Source organism: Centroberyx gerrardi, chromosome 6 (genome assembly GCF_048128805.1).
Source record: "Centroberyx gerrardi isolate f3 chromosome 6, fCenGer3.hap1.cur.20231027, whole genome shotgun sequence".
NCBI lineage: Eukaryota > Metazoa > Chordata > Actinopteri > Beryciformes > Berycidae > Centroberyx > Centroberyx gerrardi.
The window spans coordinates 21,181,739-21,209,423 of NC_136002.1; the positions used below are offsets into that span (position 1 = coordinate 21,181,739).

General features: G+C 45.0%; 1 protein-coding gene across 2 annotated transcripts in view; it reads right to left on the reverse strand.

Annotated features, from left to right (window-relative positions):
• Window positions 1-27,685, reverse strand: part of schip1 (schwannomin interacting protein 1) — a 191,158-nt gene that overhangs the window by 120,755 nt on the left and 42,718 nt on the right. The window contains exons 8-12 of one of the 2 annotated variants that reach the window (XM_071927546.2): window positions 23,189-23,223; window positions 20,620-20,626; window positions 9,785-9,849; window positions 9,441-9,512; window positions 8,792-8,927 (exon numbers count right to left, since the gene is read on the reverse strand). In XM_071927546.2, the coding sequence (XP_071783647.1) occupies window positions 8,792-8,927; window positions 9,441-9,512; window positions 9,785-9,849; window positions 20,620-20,626; window positions 23,189-23,223 (315 nt within the window). The remainder of the gene's footprint in view (window positions 1-8,791; window positions 8,928-9,440; window positions 9,513-9,784; window positions 9,850-20,619; window positions 20,627-23,188; window positions 23,224-27,685) is intronic. The other variant, XM_071927538.2, reaches the window with a different exon arrangement.

The window sequence follows — 27,685 nt, forward strand, 5'->3', positions numbered from 1 at the left end:
CACTGATCTTATTTTTTTTAGAGATTCTCTTCATGGTGAGACAGCTGGTCTGGGTCTGGTTAATGCTTGATTGTGTTACCACCACATACACATAGCTAGATGTATCTTTGTATAAACACATACTGTATAAATGACCTCGCTGTGCCACATAAACACCGACTCTACTGTGCTCAGCAGTGCGTTGTACAACTGAATGAAGGGAGAGAATAGGTGAGTGCTATTCAGCTGGAAGAGTTCAAACCTTAATCTCATCTAAGATGTCTATCTCTCCATCTCCATACCCTTCCACCATATTGATGTAGCATCCAGTGTAGCTTGCATACCACTATTGTCATGAGTGGAGAGACACACACAGGCACACTAACCTAATTTTGTAATTTTGTGGTTTGTTCGTTGCCACGGTAATGCTATGCAAAAAACAACAACAATAAAAAGAAATCAGAAAAGCAATTCCTTTCCTGGCAGAAAGCTTTGCACCTGTATGTGCACATACACACTTACTCAGCCAGGGTTGGTGAGTCAATCCACATGCAAAGCAACTAGAATAATAAGCATAGCGGGTGAGGGTGAGCTAGATGTGTGTAGATATTTTGGTCTGCCACCTTGAGTCCTGGTAGAAGTCAGGGAGCGAGGCAGCGAAGTCAGAGAGGAGAGAGGATAATGATCCTGCTGATAATGGAGGAGTGGATTCTCTGGTAAATGAGGCTGGATATGCACAATGCTGCAGGCTGTTCCTTTTCACCCAATGTGTCACACACACACACACACACACATACATACACACACACATCTCGCAGCTACGCTCACAAGAGATATGTGCAAAACTTTGTCATATATAAATTAAAACGGCAATACACTTTCCCTTACCTCTTTCCTTCCTGTGTGTGTGTGTGTGTGTGTGTGGTGTGTGTGTGTGTGTGAATGCATCTGCACTCACGTGCGTGCTGCTGAGAGCATCACTGATGACTCCCCTATTAATAAAACATTGTCACCACCAGCGCTGGTTAAAAGAAGGCACAGCTTGTTTCACAGGAACAAGAGGCAGTTTTTAGCCTCGTCTCTGCTCAGGTGAAATTTATCCAACGTTGCTCTAATAATAACACGGGATGGCAGAATTAATGGCCTACGACAGTGTTTTTCTTTTTATATTTTGGAACATGGTAAGGCTTGGTATGGTGAGTCACATGTCAAGCAGCAATATGAGTTTCATTCCAAAATGAGATATCCGCTATTTATGGACACCTAGTCTTACAAAATGAGTGACAGAACAAAATTAAAACACATTTTGTGGGACTGATTGGATTTCATCTTCTGGTCTGATGGTCCATGTTCATCCTCTTCATCGTCCCCAGACCTTCTATCTGTCCTGGCCAATCAACACACAATCCTCGATTTCTTCTATTCATGAACTTCTACTTTAGTGACTGAATGCAAAGAGACCTAATGCTTAGATAATGCTCATCAGCATTCATCAGTGATTTGTCTCCTGTCTCCGTCAGCTGCCAGATCCACTCATGTCCAGGTTTAGAAACCTTCCTACATGGTTACACTCTTCAGAGTTAAGTATGACACTTTGCAGCATGTGGCTAATCTGGCCTTGATTACCTCTGCAAAGCCCCAATCAATAAATTCCAGAGCTAGGGTGATTCATAATGGTATCAATCTGCTGCTCTTTATATCACCGCTGTCCCCGATCAGACATTAATGATCAATTAGGCCTCGTTGCTGGGCGAAGAGCGATCAATGAGATCATGTGGTGGTGGCTGTGGGGTCTGAGGAGATGCAGACAGACCTCCTTGGCCTGAGAAAGAGAGCAAGAGCAAGAGAGAGAGAGAGAGAATGAAAGCGAGGGAGGGAAAGAGGGAAATAGAAAGGAGGGGGGCACTGGAAAAACCCAGCACCTTCTTCACAAGTCTGACGCAATCCTGAAACAGCTAAATATTTAATTGAAGTGTCATGAAATTAAAAGGCTCAGGGAGAGGAGGAGGGTGGCGGAGAAAAAACAGAGGGAGAGAGAGAGAGAGGGAGAGAGAGAGAGAGAGAGGGAGAGAAAAGGACATAGATAAGCTACTGAAATATAAAACGCAGCTCACCTCTCTTTTTAATTACAAATATTCTGATAATGGATAATTATCTTTGAATGAAGAGGCCCTCGACTTGCTCTATCACAGAGAGAGAGGGAGGGGCAGGGGGGAGAGACAGAGAGATAGAGACAGAGACTGAGAGAGAGAGAGTTTAGTTAACTAAGAGTCTCCTGGACAAACAGTATCAAATGCCGTGCAGTCCCTGCAATTCCAACAATTTGGACCCTCATTCCTGAGGTCGGAAGCATCATGCTCCAAGGCTTTGCTGTCACTAGGAAGCATAACAACTGTAAATTCATCCTCCATCTTATTTCCAACCTTCCTTTGAATCACAAGTTACAAGCTGACCAGACTGATGATGTGAATGTCCCAGTGAAAAGAAGAGAGGAGTACCATCCAGAGAGTCGACTGTGGATCCATTCAGACCAGGGGGTTACTGGACATGGGCTACTCCCTGCTATCCTGCCAGCCTGTCCTAGCACAGCAGAATAGTGACCCCATGTGGATTTCACTAGATAATACACATACAAAATGACGTCACTCTGAAGAAGGGTAGGAGCAAGTCGCATTTGTAAACAACTGTCACACACACACACACACAGATAGGTATAGTGTAGATTCCAATAAGGAAGTAATACATTATGTTCTCATGCAAGATTCTGCATTTCAACAGGCTTTGTAGACAGCTTTATGTCTGGAAGAGCAAATGCTCCAGTGTTTGACTGATTAAGACTTACAGCGTATTCAGATCCACCCCCCATCCCCTCCAACACACACACACACACACACACACACACACATAACTGACACACGTACAGCATGTCACATGGACGTACTGTATTACACACCTCAGAGGGTGTGTGACATGACATGTCCCAGGTGTGATAGGGTCCGTGTCAGACTTGACATGCCGCTGGCAGGTGATTAGCAGAAAGTCAGACCTCACTGCCCCCCATCACACATTATTACACAGAAGGCTCCGTCTGCCTTACACATAATTATACAAGAGTCATATGAATGTCCTTCACAGGGCTGCGGAGAGGAGGGAGCAATCACAAAGAAACCTAGAGCTGGAGCGCGTAGAGAGGTCAATAGCGATACTCTTTCAATCCCTTTGGTTGTTTCCAGTCACAAGAGAATGTATATTCTGTTGCTTCCAGATCTAGAGCCAGACTCTCCACATATGGTGGTGGTGGAGCGGTGAGAGGTCACTAATGATGCTGTCAATCAATACTCTGGCGGGCGTGTCACTTCTTACATACTGCTGGGGCTGTCACTCTGCCCGGCGCGCTTAAGACACAGTTCAGGCCCGGCACTGCACACTTACCATACATCTAATCTGGGTGAGAGATTGTGTCAGAGGGATTACTAAACCTGCGGCCTACAGACGCAGACCCAACATCACTTCTGAGAAATACAGGAAGGGTACAAAATCCATTTGCAGCTCATGAATGGAGAAAAATGATTAAATATGTGAATTGTCTCCATAAGGCTTTGATAATCCTAACCTAATTCAAGTGAATCCATAATCGCCTGACCTAGGCTTTTGCATTGTCCCCCGGTATTACAGTAACAGGATTGTAAAGCATTGGCTCCATACACACCCATCCTCCAGTGACAATGTGAATGGTGGGGGTTGGCATGCATTTACATAACCTTATGCTGTATTTGCATAATTAGCATACATCATCACAGGGATGTTCTGGCTAACAGTGGAAGAGCAGTGGAAGAGGCTGTTGGGAAATGCCATGGCTGGGAAGAGTGACACAGCATGCATTAGACCATGTTCCATACTGACTTGGTAGCAAGCATTACAATGATTTAGAGTAAGCTTATGGTTCTTATGGGTCTCCATTTGAAGAAATGTTAAGTACATTGCAAGGCATTTTCTAGGAAACAAGCTCTGAAAGTTTTTACAGCATCTATCCTCTACACTAGCTGCAGCACTGGTGTTTATTGCACTGTATATTTATTTTAGTACTGTGTGTCTGGTAACTTTCTGTATTGAATCATAACATAGTGCATAAAAGTGGCACTTTAAATTCCTATACAATTTTTAATTGTTGTAATAATGCTAATGTAAGTGTATGCTGCCATTGATTCCATACAATGTTTATTACATTGAAGGACAACATTGGAAATAAGTCTGATTTATGTGTCATCATTGATGTTTTAGATGCATTGTTTTACTATATATTGTAATTTTATATTTGTCAAAACAAACTAAACAGACTATAAATAAATAGAGTGTGGCGCTAAAGCTCTGACCTTTCCAGTGGTAGACTAATGGGCGACTGTTGAGCTGCTGTGGTCCACCTACCAGAGAATGGTACAGCATGAAGTTAATGTACAGTAAATACAACAGAATGGGAGCAAGGTGAGCCTGAGGGGGATTCATACATACAATAACAAGGCCTGGGTGTTAGTGCAATAACCATTCTACTGGGGTGCTATAGTATGTGACCTTTTCTGCTTTCTTCCATCTACAGTAATGGAAGCAGTAGGTTAGCTTGTGCAGTAAATGGAAAGGAGTGTGAGACTTGGGGTTAGAAAGGTCAGTGGCAAGTCAACAATTTGTACCCTGCGTTGGATTAAATGGGTGAAAACACATGAGGGGTTAAATGCTTGGCTATACTGTACAGTCTTTTAGGCTGATAGTTCACGTAAACTGCGTGTAATAATGAACTTGAGTCAGCTGGGCATTAAGCAGTGAGTCATGTCAGGAAAACAACAGGCAGCCCCAGGAGTTAACTTGGAGACTTGTGGGTTTAAGCAGGAAGCGAAACCAGGCTGAATGCGTCTTCTCTCTGTGGAGTCGACTACTGCTGAGTTGCATTGTGCATAAACACCTATCTGCCATCTAAATAACAACTCCGCTAAACTTCCCCAAACCTCGCCTAACCTCCTTTATCTCTCCTGCCAGGCTTCTATAGCTGCTGCAGTTGTAGCTGCGGCTGCTGCATGACCTGGTAAGGCCGGGTGAAGAGTGTGTGGGTGAGTGAATGAGAGAGCAGCAGTGACAGAAACAGAGAGAGACAGAGAGAGAGAGAGAGAGAGAGAGAGAGAGAGAGAAAGAGAAAGAGAGAGAGAGAAGGGGAAAGATTAATCAGATAGGGGAAGAAGCAAGGAATACTAAAAGCAAACAAAAAAGACAGAATGAAAGACATTAAATATGAAAGGCAAAGAGAAACTATGGCATTAAGGAGAAGAGAGAGAGGAGGAGGAGAGCAGTAAGAGAGCGGTGATGGAGAGGGAGGAGAGTGAGAGCCATGACAGCTGGCAGACAGAGAGGGCGGTGCTGCTCTGCTCGGCCCAGTCCCACTGCACCTTAGCAGGCCAGATGGACAGACCTGCCCCCCTGTGCCCTTCACCAGCCAGCACACACACACACACACACACACACACACACTGCTGTTTACACAGACAACCCACAAGCGCACATACACACTCCCAGATGTATCAACACACAGGCAAACATATGTGCGTTTATCAATGTTGATTACAAATGAATGCACTGTATGCCTTCATCATATCAAAACATGTCACCACTATTCCAATTATGGATAAATATGATCATTTCCCAATGGGAAAATGAATGGCAGACGTTTGCCACTAGCAGGGCCTGAGCTTAACACAGTTTTATCCCTTTCACACTGAATGGAGTTTTTGAATTATGAGGCCCAAATGTACTTGAGGCAAAAAATGCATGAAAAAACAAACAAGTGAAAATAACATTCACGTTAGATGCTGAATCCTTTTTCACGTGTCCAAACAGAGTAACACTTGAATCCACTTATATTGCTTTTGAGATGCAGAGGTTGCTGTTTTTTGGTCACAATGTCAACAACTTTGTTCCCCATTACAGGTCGGATCACTTCTCAGGTAGAGCGATAAAACTCATTGTGATACAGCATCACCCTCTAGTGTCTAATCTCTGCTACTACATCATTTCATAGATCAGCACCGAGGCAATGGACAGCTACTGGACCCCAAGGACAAGCCAACTGTAAGCTAAGAAGCAAGAAAGGAAACCAGACTTTATTTTATTCTGAAATGCAGGATAAAAAAGTCACAGAGATAACAATTAAACAGAAAACATCTTGTGTAGGTTTACACCTTCTGTGTATTTGTTTTTTCCTGAGGTAATTTAGTGGTAATCCAGCTAGAAACATCACGTTCGGCCAGTCCCCAAACACTATTGATTGATGTCTGGTTATAAAAAGACATCTATCATCTAGACAGACTGAAATTGAAGCTGCAGTGGTCTGCGTGTGTGTCTGCGTGTGTGCTCTCTCTCGCTTGTGTATGTGTATGCGTGTACGTGGTCGGTGGGCTGTGTGTTGATGCAGTACAGTATTATGAAACAATAAAATTTAGACAGCTGATTCATATCTGGGCATAAAAGCCAGAGTTTTGTTAGGTTCCTCTTTAATGAAACCTATAATTTCTGCCTCCCTCTATGGTGTTGCTATGGAGCAGAGGGATCGATCATAAAGAGAGATATCCACTGCTGCTCTATTTTCGCAGGATTGCCATGGCAATGAGTGTGGTAAGTTACAGCGTGAGGGAGCATTTATACAGTAAACAGTGTTTGTCAGAGTAGCATGTCAACATATCAATAGTGCATTGCAGGGGACATTACACTCTTCACGCTTGCAAATGAAAGTAAAAGTTGAAAAATATGTTGCTTTGCATGGAAACATGCACGCAGAGACCTGCATTCATGCATACACACACACACACACATACACACGCATGCACACACACGCACACACACGTCACGTAGGCATGGTTTTGTCAGAGACTGATGTTATAGGCACAAAGGTTACAAATTCAATCACTTTAGAGATGGCTGCCACATCACTGTGTCTCATGAAAATATGACTCCTTCAACTCTCTCTCCCCCTCTCTATGGATGTGTCTATGTGTGTGTGTGTGTGTGTGTGTGCGTGCATGCATCCATGCGTGTGCAGACAAAGACCCTGGTGCAGATGGGGAACATATCGCTGGGTCGACAGAAACAGGGCTGTTAGAAATTCAAACAGGGTGGAACTGTCACATCCACCACAGCATTACTTTAAAGGAAGGACAATAAAGTAGAAAGGGAGAGAGGGACAGAGAGAGGAGGGGGAGGGAGCGAGAGAGCGAGAGAGAGAGCAAAGAGGGAGAAGATAATAGAATAGATATCTTACTACAGGCTGTTGTGATCAATCAGGGAAAAAAAAAGCCATGAAATTATAGGAGAGGAGAGAATAAAAAGAAGAAGAGATAATAAAAACTGGGAGGCGAGAAGAGAGGAGAGCGGAGCAGAGCCACGGTATCAGCACATTCAACCGGTGTACGGGCGTCTGGTTATCTTCTTCCTCTCCCCTCTGCTGCTCTCCTTCTCCATCTCTCTTGACCCTGGGGTCATATCCCTCTATTCTCTCTCTCTCTCTCTCTCTGTCTCTCTCTCTGTGATGATCATCGGCCCTTGTCAGCAGGTCTGACTCACTGAGGTAAGCATTTCCTGGCCGTCCCATAGGATCTCAAACACAACCAATGTTTACCCTGTGTGTGTGTGTGTGTGTGTATACCCTTATACCATGTATTGATGACTACATCACCCCCCCCCCACACACACACACACACACACACATACACACACACACACACAACCCCCTCGCTCTGAATACTGGCCAACAGCTGCTGACATCATCTGTTACTGTAAACCTAATAGCTAGGAAAGGCTAGCATCCGTTTATTTCTGACGCTCACCGCTCTGAATTCTCTTCACTCATAACCCATCTGACCCCCATTTATCCGGATGAATCCCAATCAAACAGTCTGCTTCAATGTTAAAGCTTTTCTCTGTAGTGATTGAGTGGACCAGCTGGAGTACCAGCTAAGTGCGCTCATACGCAGAACTCTCCCAGCCGTCTCCGAGACTTAACCTGCCTGTTGACTTCAGGTTCGGAGATTAGTAGAGAAGTGTACACACTTGCTATTCAGCGAGAGGCCCGGAGACAGCGTCGGTATAGAATTACAATGACCACAACAGACACAGCTGTGAAAATCCTGGGCATTTACCGCGGTCTGGTCAAATGAAGGGAAGGCGTGCTGAATGAGAATGGCTGCTCTGTTGATTTTAATTTTCTGTGTGTTTCCCTGCATGCTGTTTGTGTGCCTGTGTGTGTGTGTGTTTATATGTCGGTCCAAATCCTTGTATGTTTACCCTCTGATCCCAGTGAAGAGGCTGGGTGTGAGTCTGCATACTGAGGAAATTGGCTGACAGATACTGCCCCCTTCTGGACAGCAAGGGGATCATATTCACTGACCCCACATTCTCCACATGAGGCAGTACAAAGCTCTAAGCACACTGATACTGTAATGTCTTAACAAGTCTCATGCAGCTATAACACAAATCTACGTGTACAAAGTGTCATGGAAACAGTAAGGTTTTAGTTCGAAGCTTCACAGCAGAACATGGTATTGAAACAAAGTTGGCCTAACAGTTAGAGAACGTCCCGGAACCCAAAGGTGGCCGCAACAGCCAACACGTGTCCGTCACTGGTCATGTTTTCTGTCCAAGTGTCCTTGAGCAAAGACGCTGAACCCCTACCTCACTCACTCACTGCATCCTCGCTGTCACCCCGGAGCAAAGCCTGGTCTAAATGCCCAGGAATGTAAATGTGAATATAAATGTATGTCAAGTAGGTGTGACTTACTGGAGTGCTGCCGTCCGATAGGGTCGTCATGCTGATCGATGTGCTCATCTTGTCAGAGGAGGAGAGGGAAGGAGGGGAGGGGCTCCTCTTCTCCGCTTCCTGCCTCTGGAGGAAGTCACGCCAGGCGCGCTGGATACTGCACGCATTGATGGAGAGACGGCGTACACACAGACACATCAGGATCCTTCAAGCTCTGCATGGCTGCATTGTTCAAATATTAACGTCAGGGGTGATGCCAGCTCACTTTAGATTCAGTCAATTCAGGAAGTATTGATTTAAGAACATTCTCACATTGAGTCTTGAGGAAGTAATCAATTACCATCAGAATCTACTCCAAGTTCATACAATATAATATCAATGTGCATTTTGAATTGGCTGAAAGTAAATGAATCCCAACCCAAACATACCATAAAATCATCCAGAGGAAGAGCAGGAAACACACACATCCTCTCATGAAAACACATTACGGCATCCTTAATACTTCACTTTAAAAGCATTCCTACAACTAATTCTCTATTTTTCCACAGGTATCTGCAATCAGATTATTTTTTTTAGGTACTGTAAAGGAATACAGTTATTTTTTTTGTAAGGATTTCTACGGTGGCTCCCTTTGTTGATTGTCCTTTAATAGTAGAATAGATTTACTCACATCAACACCTTGGTCTCCATGGGCGGCATGTTGATATTGATGCTGTTGTCTAGGTTCATGGTCAGCTGATTACTGAGCAAGGAGGGAAAGGAAGGATAGGGGACAGTCAGAGGACACACACACACACACACACACACACACACACACACACACACACACAAACCCAATCCCAGTCTGGGGTATTGTGCCACTGTGGGTTATCAGTAATTAAACAGAGATGGCTTGGTCCCATCTGTAGGGAAATGGGCTTTTACAGCAGCACAAGAGCAGGCTGCTCATTCCACCTCCCTGTGTCTGTGTATGTGTGTGTGTCTGTGTGTGTGTGTGTGTGTGTGTAAACCTACCTCTGCAGCTGGAATTCTCCATCATTTACATGCTTGAAGCCACTCTGGAGGCTCTTCAGCTCCTCCTGTATGAGAGAGAGAGAGAGAGAGAGAGAGAGAGAGAGAGAAAAGAAAGTAGGGTTGTCGTCTCAGATTTTTTTGGCTTTGGCATAGACACAGGGAAAAGCCCTCGCAGAAAAAAGGAGATCCCTGCAGAATAAAGCAAGTGTGTGCGTGTGTGTGTGTGTGTGTGTGTGTGCATATGTGAGTGAATGTTTGGCAGCACGTGTGTGATCGCTGTGCTGAGCTAAGGGACCCCTGCAGCGAGTGGGCTTGGCAGTATTTGGGCAGGGATAGATGTTTTCCTCTGAAGTTAGCGAAGTTAGCTTTGGAAGAACTTGGCCGATTCCGCTGTCTCAGCGCTTTCCGGCATTGGGCCCAGAAGCACAGAGAAAGTCAAAGAGGAGAGAAAGTCAAACAGCAACAGAGTAGGAGACAGAGAGGGAGAGACAGAGAGAGGCAGAGAGAGGGAGAGAGAGAGTGAAACAAGGCTGAGTTGAGAGTGGCAGAGGAGATACACCAGGACAAAATTCATGAACTGTATGTCACAGTTGATACACGGATAAGGCTGAGGCATGGGAGATTAGAAGGTTAAAACTTGAAACTTTCAATAAAAAATGATTTCCAGCTCCCCTCTTTACCTCGCCTTCTGCTCTCCGCCCCTCAGCTCCATCCCTGTGCTTTAATAGCGCCGTGTAATGAGGGCAGGCCTGCCTCTACATAATTGAGCAGACTAATTCAATTACAAGGGAGCAACAAAGTTTAAGTGGAGCAGTTCCTCCTGATGAGCCAAGGGGGTCACATCAGGGCACTGAGTAGCTACCGGCTGCAGCACGGTGTGTGTGTGTGTGTGTGTGTGTGTGTGTGTGGGTGAGTGGGTGTGTGGGTGGGTGGATGTGTGTTCACAGTGAATTCAGCAAAAGTTCCCCCATTTTATTGCAGTTTTTGTGTTATAGCTTCATTACTGCATAATGAAGTACGTATGAAAGAATATATTACATCTATTAGAGGGCAGATTGGTCTATAAAACACTAACACACTAAGAAATATATTACGTCTAGTAGATGCACTGACACACTGTTATACTGCAGTGGTTATTTGTTTTTTTTCCGGGTCCTTTGGTGCTATAGAAAAAGAAGGTTCTATGCAGCAACGGGGAGTCACAAATAACCACAAATATTCTTTATATTGCATGAAAAATGCTTTCCCTATAATAACTGTCAGAAAATCTCAGAACTGTCTTTTTGAAATGAAAATACGAGTCTAAAGGAGCATATATATCTGTCCCCTGCAGCCCCTCCTCATTGAATCTGCAGCTAAATGCAAAGCCACTGTCGAAATGACACACCAGCATCAGAGGTTTTGTTGTAAAAAGTCTATCTTGTTTGGCCTTCCGCCCAATCCCACTGAGGCAGACAGTGTTGTTTTTCTCATTACTCTGCCACCCAGAACGAACAAGCAGCTCATTAGACAAAATCAAGGACTTTGACTAGCGATCGATGATTGCTTAAAGGAGCTGTTTTTCATTTCTGTCCGTCTGTCTGTCCTTGTCAATTTCTCTCTGATGAAAAGAGGATCAGTGAAAGCATAACCGTAGCTTGACCATGGCTTCTGTACAACTCAAACCCCCTGAACTCTCTTCTGCATTGAGAATCAATGTCACCTCAGCCTTCCTAAATCCCTCTAATACTATCCTAGACAGACAGCCATCTCTCTCTCTCTCTCTCTCTCTCTCTCTCTCTCTCTCTCTCATACAGTCCATCACTCTCACACGCACAGTTGCTCAGACACTTTCAAATAGACTTTCAAACATGGGTCACTTGGGAATTTTGAGACAGGCAGGAGCAAGGCAGAGAGAGTGAGAAGGAGAGAGAGATAGAGAAGAAAGAGAAAATGAACAGAGGCACCAAAAGAAAGCTTAAAGTCAGTAAGATGGAGAAGAAAGTCTGGGGAAGTGAGAGAGACAGCAGACAGCGAGAAATGCACGACTGGCAATGATGGAAAGAGGAGGCGAGTACAGAGAGGGAGAGGAGGTGTCTATATGTGTGTGCATGAGCGCTCTTGTGTGTGTGTGTGTGTATGTGATTGTGAGGTTCTGGGTAATGGAGTCGCTGTGAGACTGAATGAGCCGATCATTTCCATTTCCCCTTAGAGTTACTGATGGCCCTGTCACTGGCCTGGCCAGACAGACTATTAGCCCTAGAAACACACGAATGCACACACACGCACGCACACACACATGCACGCACACACACACATAGAATTGCACAAACAACCATGCAAGCAGGCATATGAACATGCACACACGCATCAAAGCATGATGAACACATGCACGCACTCTGTCTCTCTCACACACACATACACACACACACACACACACACACACACATACACCCACACACACACACACACACACACACACACACACACACACACACACTGGCCATCCCACTCAGATCCTGGGCCCTCTCTCTGTCAGCAGCACAGCTAAAAAGTATCATTCTCTCCCCACTCACCTCCTCAATTAGTGTTACCTTAATAACACTATAGAGGATTAAGATGGTAATCTGTTATCAAGGGAGAAGATAAACAAATTACACTGAACAGACAATCTGATTACAATAAGTATAATCTGTTTATTGTGTGTGGGAAAACCCACAGTAATCAGATTAAAGATACTTCTGAAGTATCTTAAGTTAGTTACAAATCATTATTATTACAAATAGATGCATTTGAGGCAAAAATGGCATTTTGATTGAGAGATTCTGGACAGTCTTTTGCACATAATGGCTGTAGATGATGAAACACCCACATCAGTAAATCTGAATAATTATCTGTTGAACCTAATACTGTAATTATACATTTTGAGCAATTTAAATTAATTTAAATAACTGAAAGTAAGATTCTGAATATAGTATTTTTAAGATAGTTATCAATAATCTGTGGCAGGTTACATTTTTCCCAACCAACTGTATGAATAAGACTTCGAGAACATCATATCAACTGCAACTAGTCCGAAATGCAGCTTCTAGGCTTTTGACTAGATCGAACAGGAGAGAACATATAAGTCTTTTAGCAGATTTACACTGGCTTCCTGTTTGTTATCAATTTTAGAATTGATTTCATGATTTTATTCATTACTTCCAAAGTGGTGAATGGCTATATCATGCAACTTTTATCCCTGTATAGCGCAGTCTTTAATTAGCTGACAAAGCTCTGTTCCCAGGTCCCGGCTAAAGTCAAGAGGTGATGGAGCCTTTGCAACCCGAGTCCCAGCAACAACCTCCCAGTCAATATACTGTATGTCAAGCTCCTTCTGTGCCTGCTTTTAAGATGCTGCTCAAAACCCATTTTTAAAATTTGCCTCAATTGTTTTATGTGCTTATTTTATTTCAATGATTTTTTTGCTGGGTCTTGAAAGGTGCTATATAAATAAAGTTATAATTATCTGTAATGCTTGTTACTGGTCTCCTCAGCAACAATGATGATGCTGAATTCTTGTCATTGACTCTGTGTGTGTGTGTGTGTGTGTGTGTGAAACACAAATTCTAACACTGATATCCCGAGTGCATTATTCACCACTTAAACAAAACCCTGACTTCAGCAGGACACTAACAACGCTCTTTATGGAAGGTATCGATTCCAAAATCTACAGCAATATACATTTTGCAGTTATTGTGTACCAAACCAAAGGCTGTACGTCTCTCCTCCACAGTCACTAACAGTCTGTTGTCAACAACAATGTAATCGGTCCTCTCTCCAAGTCGGACCTAAAAGCCTTTTCTCTACCCGTCCACACCTGTATCCTTCCACTCCTTCTTCGGTGGCAGACCCCATCCGGTGTCAGGAGTGGGAACGCCAAAAAAGTGCCGGAACATAAACCAGAGGTTTGCATAATTTAGTGGCAAAGCCGACAGAAAATCTATAGTCATTTTGGGCTTTGGCAGTGCCAAGCAGGCTTGTATTGATTGTGCGTGTATATGTGTGTGTGTGTGTGTGTGTGTGTGTTGGTGGATTTATGGTGGAGTCAGTCACACAGCAGAAAGAGAGACAGAGAGAGAGAGGAGAGAGAGAGAGGGAGAGAGAGGCTGATGGAGAAGAGACCTTGAACCCACAGGACACTATACAACAACAGAGGAAATAGAGCTACTGACAGCCAAGTACACTATAGACCTCTACTACCGCTCTTTCCCTCTCCCTTCTTCATCCCTCCCTCATCCCTTCTCTATCTCCACCTCCTCCCTCCTTCACCAATCTTCTCTCCTTAACTCCACTTTCCAAATGAAAGGACAGAAAAAACATAAGAGGGGGGAAAAGGGAAAGGACGGAGAGAGCAAGAAGGGAATTAAGAGAGGTGGAAAAGAGGTAAACGACAGTGAAATCTAGATTATAGGTTCACACAAGAGGGGAGCCGAGGCACAGAGGAGAGACATGACAGGAGACGGAGGAGGGAGGGGAGCGAGAAAACTGAAGACGAACGAATTAAGCTGTGAGAGGTTAGATAGCCGGAGGGGACAGAGGGCAGGGGAGAGATTGAGATACTTTGCAGCGAGAGAGAAAGTGATACGGCCGAGAGTTGGCGAGGGAGTTAAAGAGGAGGAGGATATGAAAGTAGGTTCTAGGATGTTGGGGGGCGGGAAGAGGGGATGTGGGGGTGAAAGAACAAGCCTGTGGGCTCTGAAGAAATTAAACTGGACCAACGCCAGCCAGCGAGAGAGAGAGAGAGAGAGAGAGACAGAGAGAGAGACAGAGAGAGAGAGAGAGAGAAACGGCCTGCCTGGGAAACGGCCTTCATCTCTCCTGTGCATGGGGTGTAAATCTGTCCCTTGCACCTCCAACTGATGCACACACACACACTAACACTCACACACATGATTTAAATAGCTCTCCTGCTCCTCTAAATGCCCCCCTAACTCAGTACAGGGGACAGACAGAGCGGGGAGACAAATGCACACATATACGCACACCTAAAGAACCTATAAACACACAGACAAAGTCATAAACTATATCCCATACTGCTGCACCATATTTTCAACTCTGTTGCTCTTTTAAAGCCATTCTACTCTCTCTACTGTCTTTATTCTCCTTTTCTACATGCCTCCCCCAACGTAACACACATTCTGTTTCTCCCTCTCTTCAACTTTTCTGTTTCTTTACTCTAATTTCCCTCTGTCTGTCTTCCATCCCTCTACAGCTCTCAGACTAAGTTGGTTTTCCTCTTCAATACTTGATGAGCTTCCTGATGTTGTGAAGTGTTGGCAGCAGATTCTTGGTTGTCAGTCCCATTCTCTGCCAGTGCTGCAGCGCACCGGCCAGCTGTCTTTGCTTTCCTCATGAACTCAATTAACTCCAGTACACAGCCTTCGTCATGCTGCACGCACGCACGCACACACGCACACACGTTTACATGGAGCACACACAGACACACACAGATTTTCTTTTAACCTTTACTTCACCAGATAAGTCCCATTGAGATTAAGAATCTCTTTTTCAAGAAAGACCTGGCCAAGAAAGCAGCCTAAAGACAAATATAAAAGTTGCAGACTCACAGTAACAATGTATGAAGTCATAATAATTCAAATCACATAAAGAAGGAGCAATGTAAAACAATGTAGGAAATCAAAATACAAAGTTAAATCTTCTGCATAAGCTCTCTGAAGTCCAAAGTCTCATAGACCAATAACAAACCAGCAGGTTTATGGGGTCAAAATCCTTTTATCTCTTAAAACTAATCAAAGCATAGACAACTCTGTATTGAGTCTGAAGTTCCTTCTTTGTCAATTTAAACTCACCAAGAGAGGCCAGACAATTCAGCTTTAAATAACTTTGCAGTGAGTTCCAAGGTACACAAACACAGACGTGAGAAAATACACGTGCATGCACAGTCAGATCCAAGCATTGATTAACTCATACATGCTCACACACACACACACACAAGACTACGCAACTATGAACAACCCTCTACAACAACTTAAGTTTCCATGCCTGGAATTGAGAAGAATATCCTCTCCGTATACAACACCATACAAACAAAGACAACCGAGAAGCAGGAACACATCCCTCACTGTATAAGCGGATTAGTTCTTGCTGGCTGAGTTTGGACCAGCACCAGGTACAGACCCAACTCTCTTAACCTAATAATACTACAACCTTGAAGCTAGGACTTATTCCTGTCACCTTTGAGCCAAGAAACTGTCATGCCCTGGCCCTCTACTGACGGTAACCCCTAACAGGTTTAAAAACATCACACCATCTGCACTATACACACTATGCAGCCACTGGTAATGTCTCTCTTTCTTTCTCTCTCTCTGTCTTTCTCTCTCTCTCTCACACACACACACACACACACACACACACAGGCTATCCAGAGGGCTTGGAGGCAGCCTCTATCAGTCAAGCCTCCCTAAGGTCCTTTGGCCCAGCCAGCCAGCCGGCGCCATCTCCGCCATCACACCCACATCCTCTTCGCTCTCCTCTGCCACAGGGACACAGGACCTGTCACTACGGTGTGTGTGTGTGTGTGTGTGTGTGTGTGTGTAAGTGATAGCAAAAACCGAGGACAGATGCTGTTATCTGTAGTCATTCCTAGCCAGACACCTGTATATGTGTGTGCATGTGTGCGTGTGTGTGTGTGTGTGTGTGTGTGTGTGTGTGTGTGTGTGTAGATTTGGTAGTGTCCACTGGGATTTGATGTCCAGACACTGGCAGTCTCGTCCCTGAGTGACCCTGCAATCAGAGCTGGCTGGCACTCTCTCTATCACACTCTCTCTCTCACACACGCACACACACACACACACACACACACAGAGTCCTTCTCTCCGCTCTGAGGGTTAGGCTAATGACTGACAGAGTCAGAGACAGAGAGGAAAGGCGCTGCATACTGAGAGAGAGGAAATGGAGCAGGGAGAAAACCTTAAGACAGATACACACACAACCATAGAGAAAAGACACAGTGTCAGATCACTATTACTGTATACAAATGTTCACATAATTGTAAATGACATGGTAATGACAATGACCATGTTGTGGCCAAAACTGTAAAGGGACAAGAGGTAGCTAGTAGAATCGTTAGGATTTTTTTCTCAGCGTCTCCACTGATTAACAATATATTTTAACATAATCAGGAGCGGGAGTGAGCTCAGTGGAGACGGGCCAGTCTGTGGACAACACCAGCTGTGGGAGAGGAGAGGAGCTGCCAGGGGCAAACACACACACACACACACACACACACACACACACACACACACACAAAGTTCCCGAGGTCCCTGGTTGTCCAGGCAACAGAGTGAGCATCTGTGTCGTGTCAGGCTGGAGCAGACACTGGTCCATCGTGGAGACAGAGAGAAATATAATTCTGTGTGCACTTGTGCATATGTGTGTGTGTGTGTGTGTACCTCATTTACCCATCCTCAGACTGCCTGGCTGTGTGAATGGGCATACAGAATAAAATATGGTGTGATGTGAAAGTACAATATTATCAACAGTACACAGTTGCTGGATTTGTCTTGCTGTTTAAATTAAAAAGTTATTCACTGTAGGGAATTTTTGGAATACAGTTTTAGCCACCAGAATGAAAATCACTTTATTTGCCAAAAACAATAATGCAACACGAATTTGTCTTGGTGACATTGGTGCAGAGACATTTTACCAACTAAGGACAACAGGACCTCACATTCAGCGCAAGAGGACAGTGGACAGTGAATAAAACACATCATCTACATACAATACACACAAACAAGGATTCTATCACTCTGTGGATTCATGCAGCATGGCATGCAGTAGGTTCAATCTTTGAAGTGTTGGCCCAGTATTGAAGTGCTGATATTGTGACATAACTGGCCCATACCCTTGCTGAACACACCAGATGTTAGAGAGCAGGTGAGAGCAATGCACCCCATGACAGAGAGATCCTTTTGAGTTTCTCAGCAAGTCCTCGGGAACTCTACCAGCATGCCTTCTGTTCTCGACAAGGGCACGCACACCCTGAGGGAATGTAGGAGGCAGTATGTACATTATCACTTTCCCCTCTCCTTCCTGCCTCCAGCATTTCCCCGGGTAGTTAGCACTCCCAGCTCCTCCGGTGGGCCATAATCAGAGCTGTAAAGCCAGCCGTTAACATGCCAGAACAAACACACAGTAAAGCAGCTCCTTTTACAACACCACTCAATACTACCTGTCCGCCACGGCAACCGAGCAGAACGGCACTGTACTAAAGACCGCACTGCTGGGCGGAGAGCAATATATATGCAAAGAGCTGAAGGTAAATATATGCAACTATAAAGTCTTTTTTATTGAACATTATAGTAAAATGAACGGATCGGCATTGTTAGTTAATAAGATTGCATAGGCAGTTGTGGAGAGGGCAGTAAAAGAGTTGCGCACTAAGGAATACGAGTTCCCCAGGGGCTTTTAGTTGAGGTGGTACGATCCTGCTTGGAACTTCATTTTTTGCATCAAGTTTTGGTAAAGACCTCTAAACTACATGAGAAACTTATACTTTATTCCTGCCTTCTGCCAGTCCTTGGAGCTGTGTCAGTCAGTTTTCAGAGTTCTTGTGGATAAAACCACGGGCGAATTTTGAAGCCAATAAGGAAGTGGCTGCAATTCCTCTAATGTCTGCTAGATGCCGGCTCCAAATCCGGCCCAACTCCATGCAAGTCAATGGAACCTTCAAAATATAAAGTCAATAAATTTTTCCGACAAGAGGTTATGGTCTCAGTAGCTAATTTCACTTCTTTTAATATGTGTCCATATGGCGATTTTCGAAATAATTGCGTCATTACCGGGATATAGCCTAACGGTTATAAAATGGGGTTGTTTTCCGAGTGATCGACCGGCCACCGATTGCGGCCCAATAGCAGGCGGAGCTGCAGCTCTGTGGACGACCCCTGGCTTCACTCTGGCTGCACTGGCTCCAAAAAATGTCAACATGGTGGTGCTCGTAAACCCGATCTTTTGGCTTCAAAGCGGCCCTTCAGAAACCTATGGGTGACGTCACACTCACTGTCGTCTTTTTTACAGTCTATGGTTGAAGCGCATTCTGTATGGGATTGGACTGAGACCTAGTGGGGTGGGGGGGGGGGGGGGAGACATTTGTCCTTAAAGGTGCTACGAGTGTGGGAGGCATGTTCATGATATAGGAGAGAAGCGAAGGTCATCATGATTTGATTGGTACTTCTGTGCAGATATAGTAACACCGTCTCCCAGTGGTTTCTGAAACCACACACAAATGACCAATTAAACGGATGCATATACTCACATAAAACCTGTGAAATGTGTGTGATGAAACTCGTTGTTAAGACATGTTAAGACACACTTGCTTACTCATGCATTCTCTCTCTCTCTCTCTCTCTCTCTCTCTCTCACATACACAAACATTCTTAGCCAGGCCTGAGCTGTGAGTTAGGGTTGAGACTGTCCATTAGCTGTGGTCCATCCCTGTTTTAGACTTAATGAAGTAGAAAGCCATAAGAAGAGAGAGAAGGCCTGCAGACCTGATTAATGTGTGTGTGTGTGTGTGAGAAAAAGAGAGAGAGAGAGAGAGAGAGAGAGAGAGAGAGAGAGGAAGAGAGATAGAAACAGAAAGAGATAGAGAGAGGGGGTTGAAGAGAGAGTGCGAGAGAAGCGAAACAAGAGAGAAAGAAAGTAACGCATAATTAGAGGTGATGAAGTAAGAAGTGAAGGACGGAGCGAGAGAGGGAGAGATTGTGTTGGATTTTTAATTGATCCGTGTAAACCTTCTACGTAAAACTGCTTAGAGCTTCAGGGGACTAGTCCTTCCCTCTCTCTGATACCCTCCCTTCTCTGTCCTTCTTAATTCCCTCTCTTTTTCTACTAAACTGTCTCTCTCACCTCTTCTCTAGCCTATAACTCTATCTCCTTCTTTGAAAGACTTTTAAAGTCTTCTGAAGAATCTTTCTGTCTGTGACCGTAAGCTTAACACTTTGGAAGGCTTGGCTTACTTCTCTCCCGCTCAGCAGGAAATGATTAAAGTCACGGTCCAGTTAACGGCTGGTCGCCCTCAGCCCTGTGGGCCCCGGGTGGAACCACCCACCTGTACTGGGCCACTTAGGAGCTGTACGCACTCACACACACACACACGCAGATACACACACGGATGAAATCAGTCACCTGTGCAGGGTCATGCAGCGAGCGTTAGGCATTAGCCGTGGTGGGCTCTAGCTAAAGCTTGGCTACGCTCTGAAAAGCAGCAGCAGGCATGGCATGGCAGGCTGGCGAGGCAGGCAGACAGGCAGCGTGGGCGTTCATTAAAACCCCCAGCACCATTCACAGGGAGAAACACGGCCATAAAAGCAATTAATCTGCCCATAAACAAGCCATTCCGCCTGTCCTACACACCCACAAACACACGGGCATGTCAGTGGGAGCAGGGAGGAGAGGGAGGGGAGCCGTGCCTCTTGTTCCTCCTGGCTCTCTTTCTCATTATCTCTCTCTGTCTGATTCCGTTTCTCTGAACTACTCCGATAAATCCACAGATCTTACGGTTTTTAATCTAAAAAGAGTTGCTATCTTAAGTCACGCAGCGCCAAGTCGTACAGACAGCTCCAGACAGAAGGTGCGTATAAAAAGTCTCACATCACGCCCTTTGCAGATCAGCAGACTGAGCTGAGACGCTGCAGCCTGACCCATATGGTTTATTGGAGCAGTCAATGATGTAATCTCACAGATTTGTCTTCACCGTTTCTCTCTCCTTCCCACTTGTTTCATTCCCTCTCATTCCTAACCTTCCAAATCCCTCTCCTGTCTCCTCTCCCAGATTCTGATCAGACACTTACAGTACTGCTGGTTAATCACTCGGCCCTGAGTAGGACTTGAGACCGTGCAAAAGTGATAGTACACCAAAGTCCACCAGCCAGTACGCACAGTGTATAGAGGAATTATTGCTTTTCTGACACTCACAGCTGCTAGAACAGAACAAAATGTTTAACTTGGATAGATATCCAAAAGCATATTCCGATACAATAGCCGGTGATAGGCGAGTGAGACGCATTGTATTTATGTGTTTTGTGTGTATGCATGTGCGTGTGTGTGCGCCTCTTTGTGTGCGTTTTTATTGCTGGGGGCTCTATAGATGATGAGAGATGATGAGTTGTGTGCCTCCACTCCTCTCCAGCCTATTGTGTAATAATAAGTGTGATTGCCTGAGCTAAGAATAGCACAGGCTGCTGTATAGCTTTAATAGTGGGAATGAGGATTGTCTCTCTGCTATCCGACCCTACGGCTACACTCTAACTACATTTAGCGCTAAAAGAGAAGCTGTAGCAATGCGGGGAAATGCACACGCGTGCACACACCCATATGAGAACACACACACACATACACTTCCAGAAACATGCAGGGTGTACCGGTGAGGGAGGGAGAGCAATAGAGGACATCTGGAAAACAGAACATGAAAACAGAGACAGAAACACAGAGAGACGGGTGGGAGGGAAGTGGGCTCAAAACTATGGGATTATACATGGACTGTAAATAACGCTCTCTTTCCTCCACTCAGGGTCAACTCTAGAGTTAGAGAAGAAGCCAAGGCTCCCATATCTCTACTTCCCCTACACCCAATTATCTTTTCACTGTCTCCTCTCCTCCTTCCCTCAGCCCGTCCTTCAGAAACTCTGTCATTCTGTCCTCTTTCTCTCTGACAATCTGTCCTTCTTCCCATTATTTCAGAAACCATGTCATTCTTGTCTGTTTTGTAACCCCGGCACTCACTCAGCATGTCACATATAGTCTTCTGAATGTTACCTTCTTGGTGCCCTGCAGGGCCTACGAAAACAGGAGCACAGCAGCTAATGAACACTATTCAGAACATAATCATGCGCTGTAAGTGTACAAATATGCAAACTAGACGAGACATGCACAACCTGGTTGCATCCCCCACACACAACATCCTCCTTTTAGCAGAAGAAAATACACATATTGTCATTCCTCTTGTAAACCATCTCCGTCTTCTCCGCCTCAACGAGGGAGTGGGGGATTGTAATGTTCAACACAAACACATTTCCCCTCCCCAGTATGAGTCCTCTAATTTTATATTTTCCTCTCTCCCCTCCTCTCTCCTCCTAGTGAGCGGCCATCACCCAGAGCCAGCCGTGCGGAAAATGAAAACTATCTGAATATTCTTCTGGAGCTCAGGGAGAGTTGTGTGTGCTCCGAGCGCCATTTCACCTGCCGCTTTTACGGCTTCACGCTGAGCTATTGCGCGAGTTGTCCGCGCTCTCCTGATCGCTGAGGGAGAATGGTGTTGAAATGAGTTCAGGGGATATACTGTATACGTCCAAACACACACACACACACACACGCTTAGAAGCACATACGCACATTCACACTCACACACGAGCGCATACACAAACACACACGTCCAATTAGAGTCCAATCGAAAGCGACTCAGGTGAGAGATACGTCATGTTTAGCGCACCTGTCTCCCTGGCAGGAGCTGTGCTAGTAGTTCAAGCGGTGTGTATGCAGACGGAGAGCTGGGAGGTTTGCCACCGGAGCATCAACTGGAGGTCATAAAAACACAGAGGAGACGAGCCGGAGTCTACCCTGCTTACCTGATGACTCTTAAGGACAGATGCAATGAATAAATCAGAAGATCCACCACCCTCAAGCAAACACACCGCATTAATACAAACTCAAACGTGCCTGCGCAAACACGGACACACACTCCTCATCCAGACACAAACAGCACAAATACCCCGATGCAGAGGCAGCATGCAGTATAACTCCGTAGTATCTTTTCAAGGACGTGTGTGTGTGTGTGTGTATTATTCACAAAACTGTATTCACCCAACGAGAGTCTGAGTGACAGGTACATGGGTAACTGTCACTGGTACACAGCTAATGAATATTCACATTGTTATTCGCACTACATTATTCACAGACGCATGAAAATACACAGACACACACACACACACACACAGTTTGTGGATGCACGCATGAACATGCGCATCCACAAAATGGATTCACACCCTAACTCACTTGAACCAACACACTTGGATGCACAAACATCCACATATTATAAGAAAAAAAAGACACAGCGAGTCAGTTAGACAGACAGACACACACACACTCACATTTCCATTGCTGCAGCTTGCAACTAGATGTGTAGTTGTCAGCGTGGAGGCTGACAACAAGGAGAGAAACGCAACCTACTGGGGTGACCTTGACTTCACACACACACACACACACACACACACAAAGTTAACTCCACAGTTATGGCAGTAGTTCCCATTATTCTTCTTTCTATGTCAGCTTGACTCTGTCAGTTTGCATGTTTGCCCGTCATTCAGTCTCTCCCTGTCAGTCAGTCAGTCAGTCTGTCTCCTTGTGTAATGCTATTTCCAATACAAACCGGAAGTGTCAATGTTGGTCTGTAAATCTTCCTTTTAGTGTGTGTATGTGTGCGCGTGTGTGTACACGTGCATGTGTGTGTTTTAATGCAAGGCTCTGGAGAGCAGTAGAGAAGGCAGTCACTTCCTCCCACCACTGAATAAAACATCCCATTTAGAGCCAACAGCCATGCACCATAAATCACCATTCCACTACCACTAGGCCACCACCCAAAGAGAGAGAAAGAAGTGAGAAACAGGAGGAATGGATGCTTATGAGAGAGACAGAATTTGAATTCGACAAGTCCAGCTAAAAACAGAGACAATCAAATCGTAATCACATCAAACTCAATCAGGATAACAGAGATATGAGATGTTAAAAAACTACACAACTGTACTACACTTTAAAAGTAAGGAGAGTTACAAATTGAGTCACACCCTCCCCTCTTCATCGACATGACACAGTGACCCATTGACCCCCCACACAGACACGTACATTATGCACAAGTGTGTAGTATGAAAACTGCACCTGCACCTTTGCTATCAGCTCTAGCATGATTCTGCCTCTACTGCTCCTGTCTCCATACAGCCTCCTATTTTTCCTGCTTTTCCAGGTGGCCAGCTTAGCCTGCCCCAGAAATAAAATTTAGCAGACACACCTTCCACCTCTCTGACACTTTGTACCTTGGCCCCCCTATGTTCAGCTCTCTAGAGAAATTTATACCTAGCCCTGTGCACCAGTGCCTTACTATTCCCAGCAAGTCCTCCACATCTGAGCAAAAGGTGCTCTGCAGTCTCCTCCCCACAGGACAAGCAACCCTGTCCCACAGAGAGAGAGAGAGAGAGAGAGAGAGAGAGAGAGAGAGAGAGAGAGAGGGAGAGAGGGAGAGAGAGAGAGAGGATGCAGGTGATAGAGCCGTGGTGAAGTTTCAAAGAGAGAAAGAGAGATGTGTGAAAATGGTGTTAAAAGGAGGTAGCCTACTGTAGTAGAGGACAGCAAAAGTAAAATCTTGGGGAGCCATACACATGCCTGTTGTCCAGAACATGGTAAGAGCTAGCCTGGACACGTGCTGTCATGTCAAACTAAATGTCAAAACTGCTTTACTTTGCTAGCTACTCACCCCATGATGTCCTTTGGTGGAATGGAAGAAACACAGATCCTGTACCGGCCCATGGCGCCTACTGTATGTTGAATTCAATTCAATTCAATGTAGCTAATCCACTGAAGCACTGGGACACGGTTAGCGGTTAAATCACCTAATTCCACCAACGTTACTTAAATACGACAAGGTAATAACGTCACCAACTGTTAAAGTTTGCGGGGCAGCGTAAGACGTGTTATCAAATTACTGTTAACAGTACCGTTACACGCGAGTTTGGAGCAAGTTGTGGAATTTTAAATTTCACTTTAGTTTTCACAACGGGAGACTCGGTAGCCCACCATGTCGGATTGAGTACATGCTGCTCGTTACCGGTCACTGAATGACAGACATGACGTGATGTGCGGCGCGCCCTCTAGAGGCCGTCTGACCCAGCGTTGATGACTGCCTGCCTGCCTGACCTGAATATGCCTCTTGATAAGGCATAAATCACAAACCTGGTGGATTAGCTATGCTGAAATAAGTAGAGGAGCCTAACGATTTGGTAAAAGTCTTAAGTCATGTTCTACAAATGATGTGTGTTTGTCTTTTTGTTGGTGTGACAATCTCTCCCACGCAAAGAGAGGAAGAGAGACAGCACGTGTTGGGGCTACGGAAGATTAGGCTGCAGTGAATAACGACTTAATTGGGCTTGGTGCTTAATATTTCACTAATTATTACTAAGGTAATGTTATTACTTATTACTCCCTAGGAGCAGTGATTATTTACATTACACTTTCCTGTTACAACTCCAAAATTGTCAGTTGTATCCTCTGTTATCTTCAGAAATCGGGATAACTCGGTCACTTCTGTGGATTATCACAGAGACCAAATAGCATTGATGTTCCATATTCTTGTCTTCCTTTTGCTCAGTGAAAGGAGTGGGATACTCTTACCTAGAAAAAAGTAATTATGTGGGATTAGGACAGGATATATAATAGTATAATAGTTATTTAGTTATTTAATAATAGTTTTGCATAACTCTACTTCGGTCTAATATTTAGAGGGGGTAATAACAAAATTAACAACTCAGTTTTTGTGAAAGTAACTTTAATATTACTGAAACTTAAATAGCAATTTGTTACTCTTTACTGGGAAAAGTAATAACACATCACAGTGAATAATTGCTACCCAATAAAAAGCTAGGTAATTACTATGAACCTTTGCCTGTGAAGGGGTTTGTGAGTGTGATTATATGTTTTCACTTGGTTGTTCTCAGTGTGTGCATGCATGTATGCGTAATCATGTGTGTAGGCCTACATTATTGTGTGTGTGTGTGTGTGTGCGCGTGCGAATGTATGCAGGTGATGGTCAACTGGAATTAGCCCCCACCTTCCCTTTACAGCTTGTTAGTAAGAGTCAACCCTGTAATAATTGCAGAGGAGGGAGAGAGAAAAGGGAGAAGCATTGTAGCCATGAGTTGAAATGAATGGGAAAGCAGGATGGAGTGGGTGGGGAAGAGGGAGCAGTCAAAAAGGGTAAGTGCTGCCTTTTCCCTCTGTATATATATATCTATATATATATATATATAGATATATATATATATTTTTTTTAGAGAGGAGTGAATTTAATAGAATAGTGTGGATAGGTAATTGTATCAGAGTAGCAATCATTTCTGCATTAGGGGCAAGAGTGGATTCCTGCAGTAGGCTGACTGTTAGGGGAGAGTAGCTGACTCCAAGTGGCTATCAAACCACATCCACTCTCCTCCTCGCTAAGAGCGGGAGAGGGAGGGATTAAGGGAGAGAGAGGAGGAGGGTGGGTGGTGTTTAACAGCTTGTGTCTGTTCATCTGACCGTCTGTCTGTGTACCTGTGAGTGTGAATGCATGTGATCAAGGTGGTTCTTGTGTGCGTCCACGTGCCTGCGTCTGCAGCGTGTTTTCTGAGCTACAGCGGCCCAACCTCCTCTAATAGCTTGCCGGTTATTTACAGCCAGCGCACGCATTTAGCTGGTGTGCCGTATATCAGCCTGCGCACGCCATGCAAACACACGCACGGGCATACGTGGACACATGTGGACACACACACACGCACACACACACACACACACCTCTACACACACATAAAGTAATGCCCTGGGCTTGATTGCAGACACACAACAGAATAAATGTGTACTAACCGCTAAGAGGGCCAGCCAATAGAAGTCAGTGCCTTTCAGCAGGAAACCCTAAAAGCTAGTCTGGTTGGGCACTACCTGCAGTTTTTATTCAGAATGCCTGCTGTAATGAAAGCTCACACACACGCTACCAAGTCAGCACACACACACACTCAGACAAAATACACATTATGGGCATGTTGCAGGGGTAATTGACTTGGTAATTGCTTAGCAACAGGCAATGGCACCACCACCTGTCTACCAGGGCACACAGTGAGGTCAGTGTGTGCGTGTGTGTGTGTGTGTGTGTGTGCTACCATGTGTTGGAGGGCACCTTATCGCAGGACACAAACACCCAGAACCACACGTCTTTCTACCATTTTCTCATTCCTTCTCCTCTTTCCCCGTCTTATTAACTCCCCGCTGGGTTTATCTCTCCCGCTCAAAGCCGTGCTGTCAGATCCATCACATTTCAACACATTACATCACAACAACGTTAAAGTTGGAAAGGCTTATATAAAGCTGAGTTTGTGTGACAGACACTCTGATGATTGCGATCTTTGTGTGTCTGTGTGTGTGGGTGACAGACACTCTGATGATTGCGATCTCTGTGCGTCTGTGGGTGTGTGCGTGTGGGTGGTCTGTGTGTGTGTGTGGGTGTGTGCAGGGACCTGCCAGGTGGCCGTGCTGTGGGTCTTTAAAGTGCCTCAGAGGAAGACAGAGAGATCGCTCAGCCCCAGAAGAGAAGGTGTGTGGCGATGCACTGCTTTTATGTGCTGTGTTCTCAGGCCATCCTCTCTTTATCTCGTCCTTTCATCACCCTCCTTCATCCCTCCTCCTCCTCCTCCTCACTCTGTCTCTCTGTCACTACCCATGGTCCTGAGTTACGTCACACGACACACACACTGAGACCCCCACTATATCACACTGTGACTTACCACTACCTATGTTTTGTGTGTGTGTGTGTGTGTTTGTGCAAGAGAGAGAGAGAGATGAAGAGAGAGAGACCCTGTATGTAAGCTTGTTTTTGAGAGAGGAAGAAAAGGAGAGGCTGGTGTGTGCACCATTGTGTGTGTGTGTGTGTGTGTGTATCCGTATGTGTGGGTGCCCACAAGCAAAGCAGTGCAGAAAGAGTTAGGACCTCCCTCCAGCAGTGTGCACACTATATTTCTCCAGCAAATGAAAAAGGAGTTGGACTGCCACTGGAGACAGGCATCGAGGTCCAAATCAGATACGGGACTAGATCACACAGTCATACTGAATAATACATGCATTTCATAT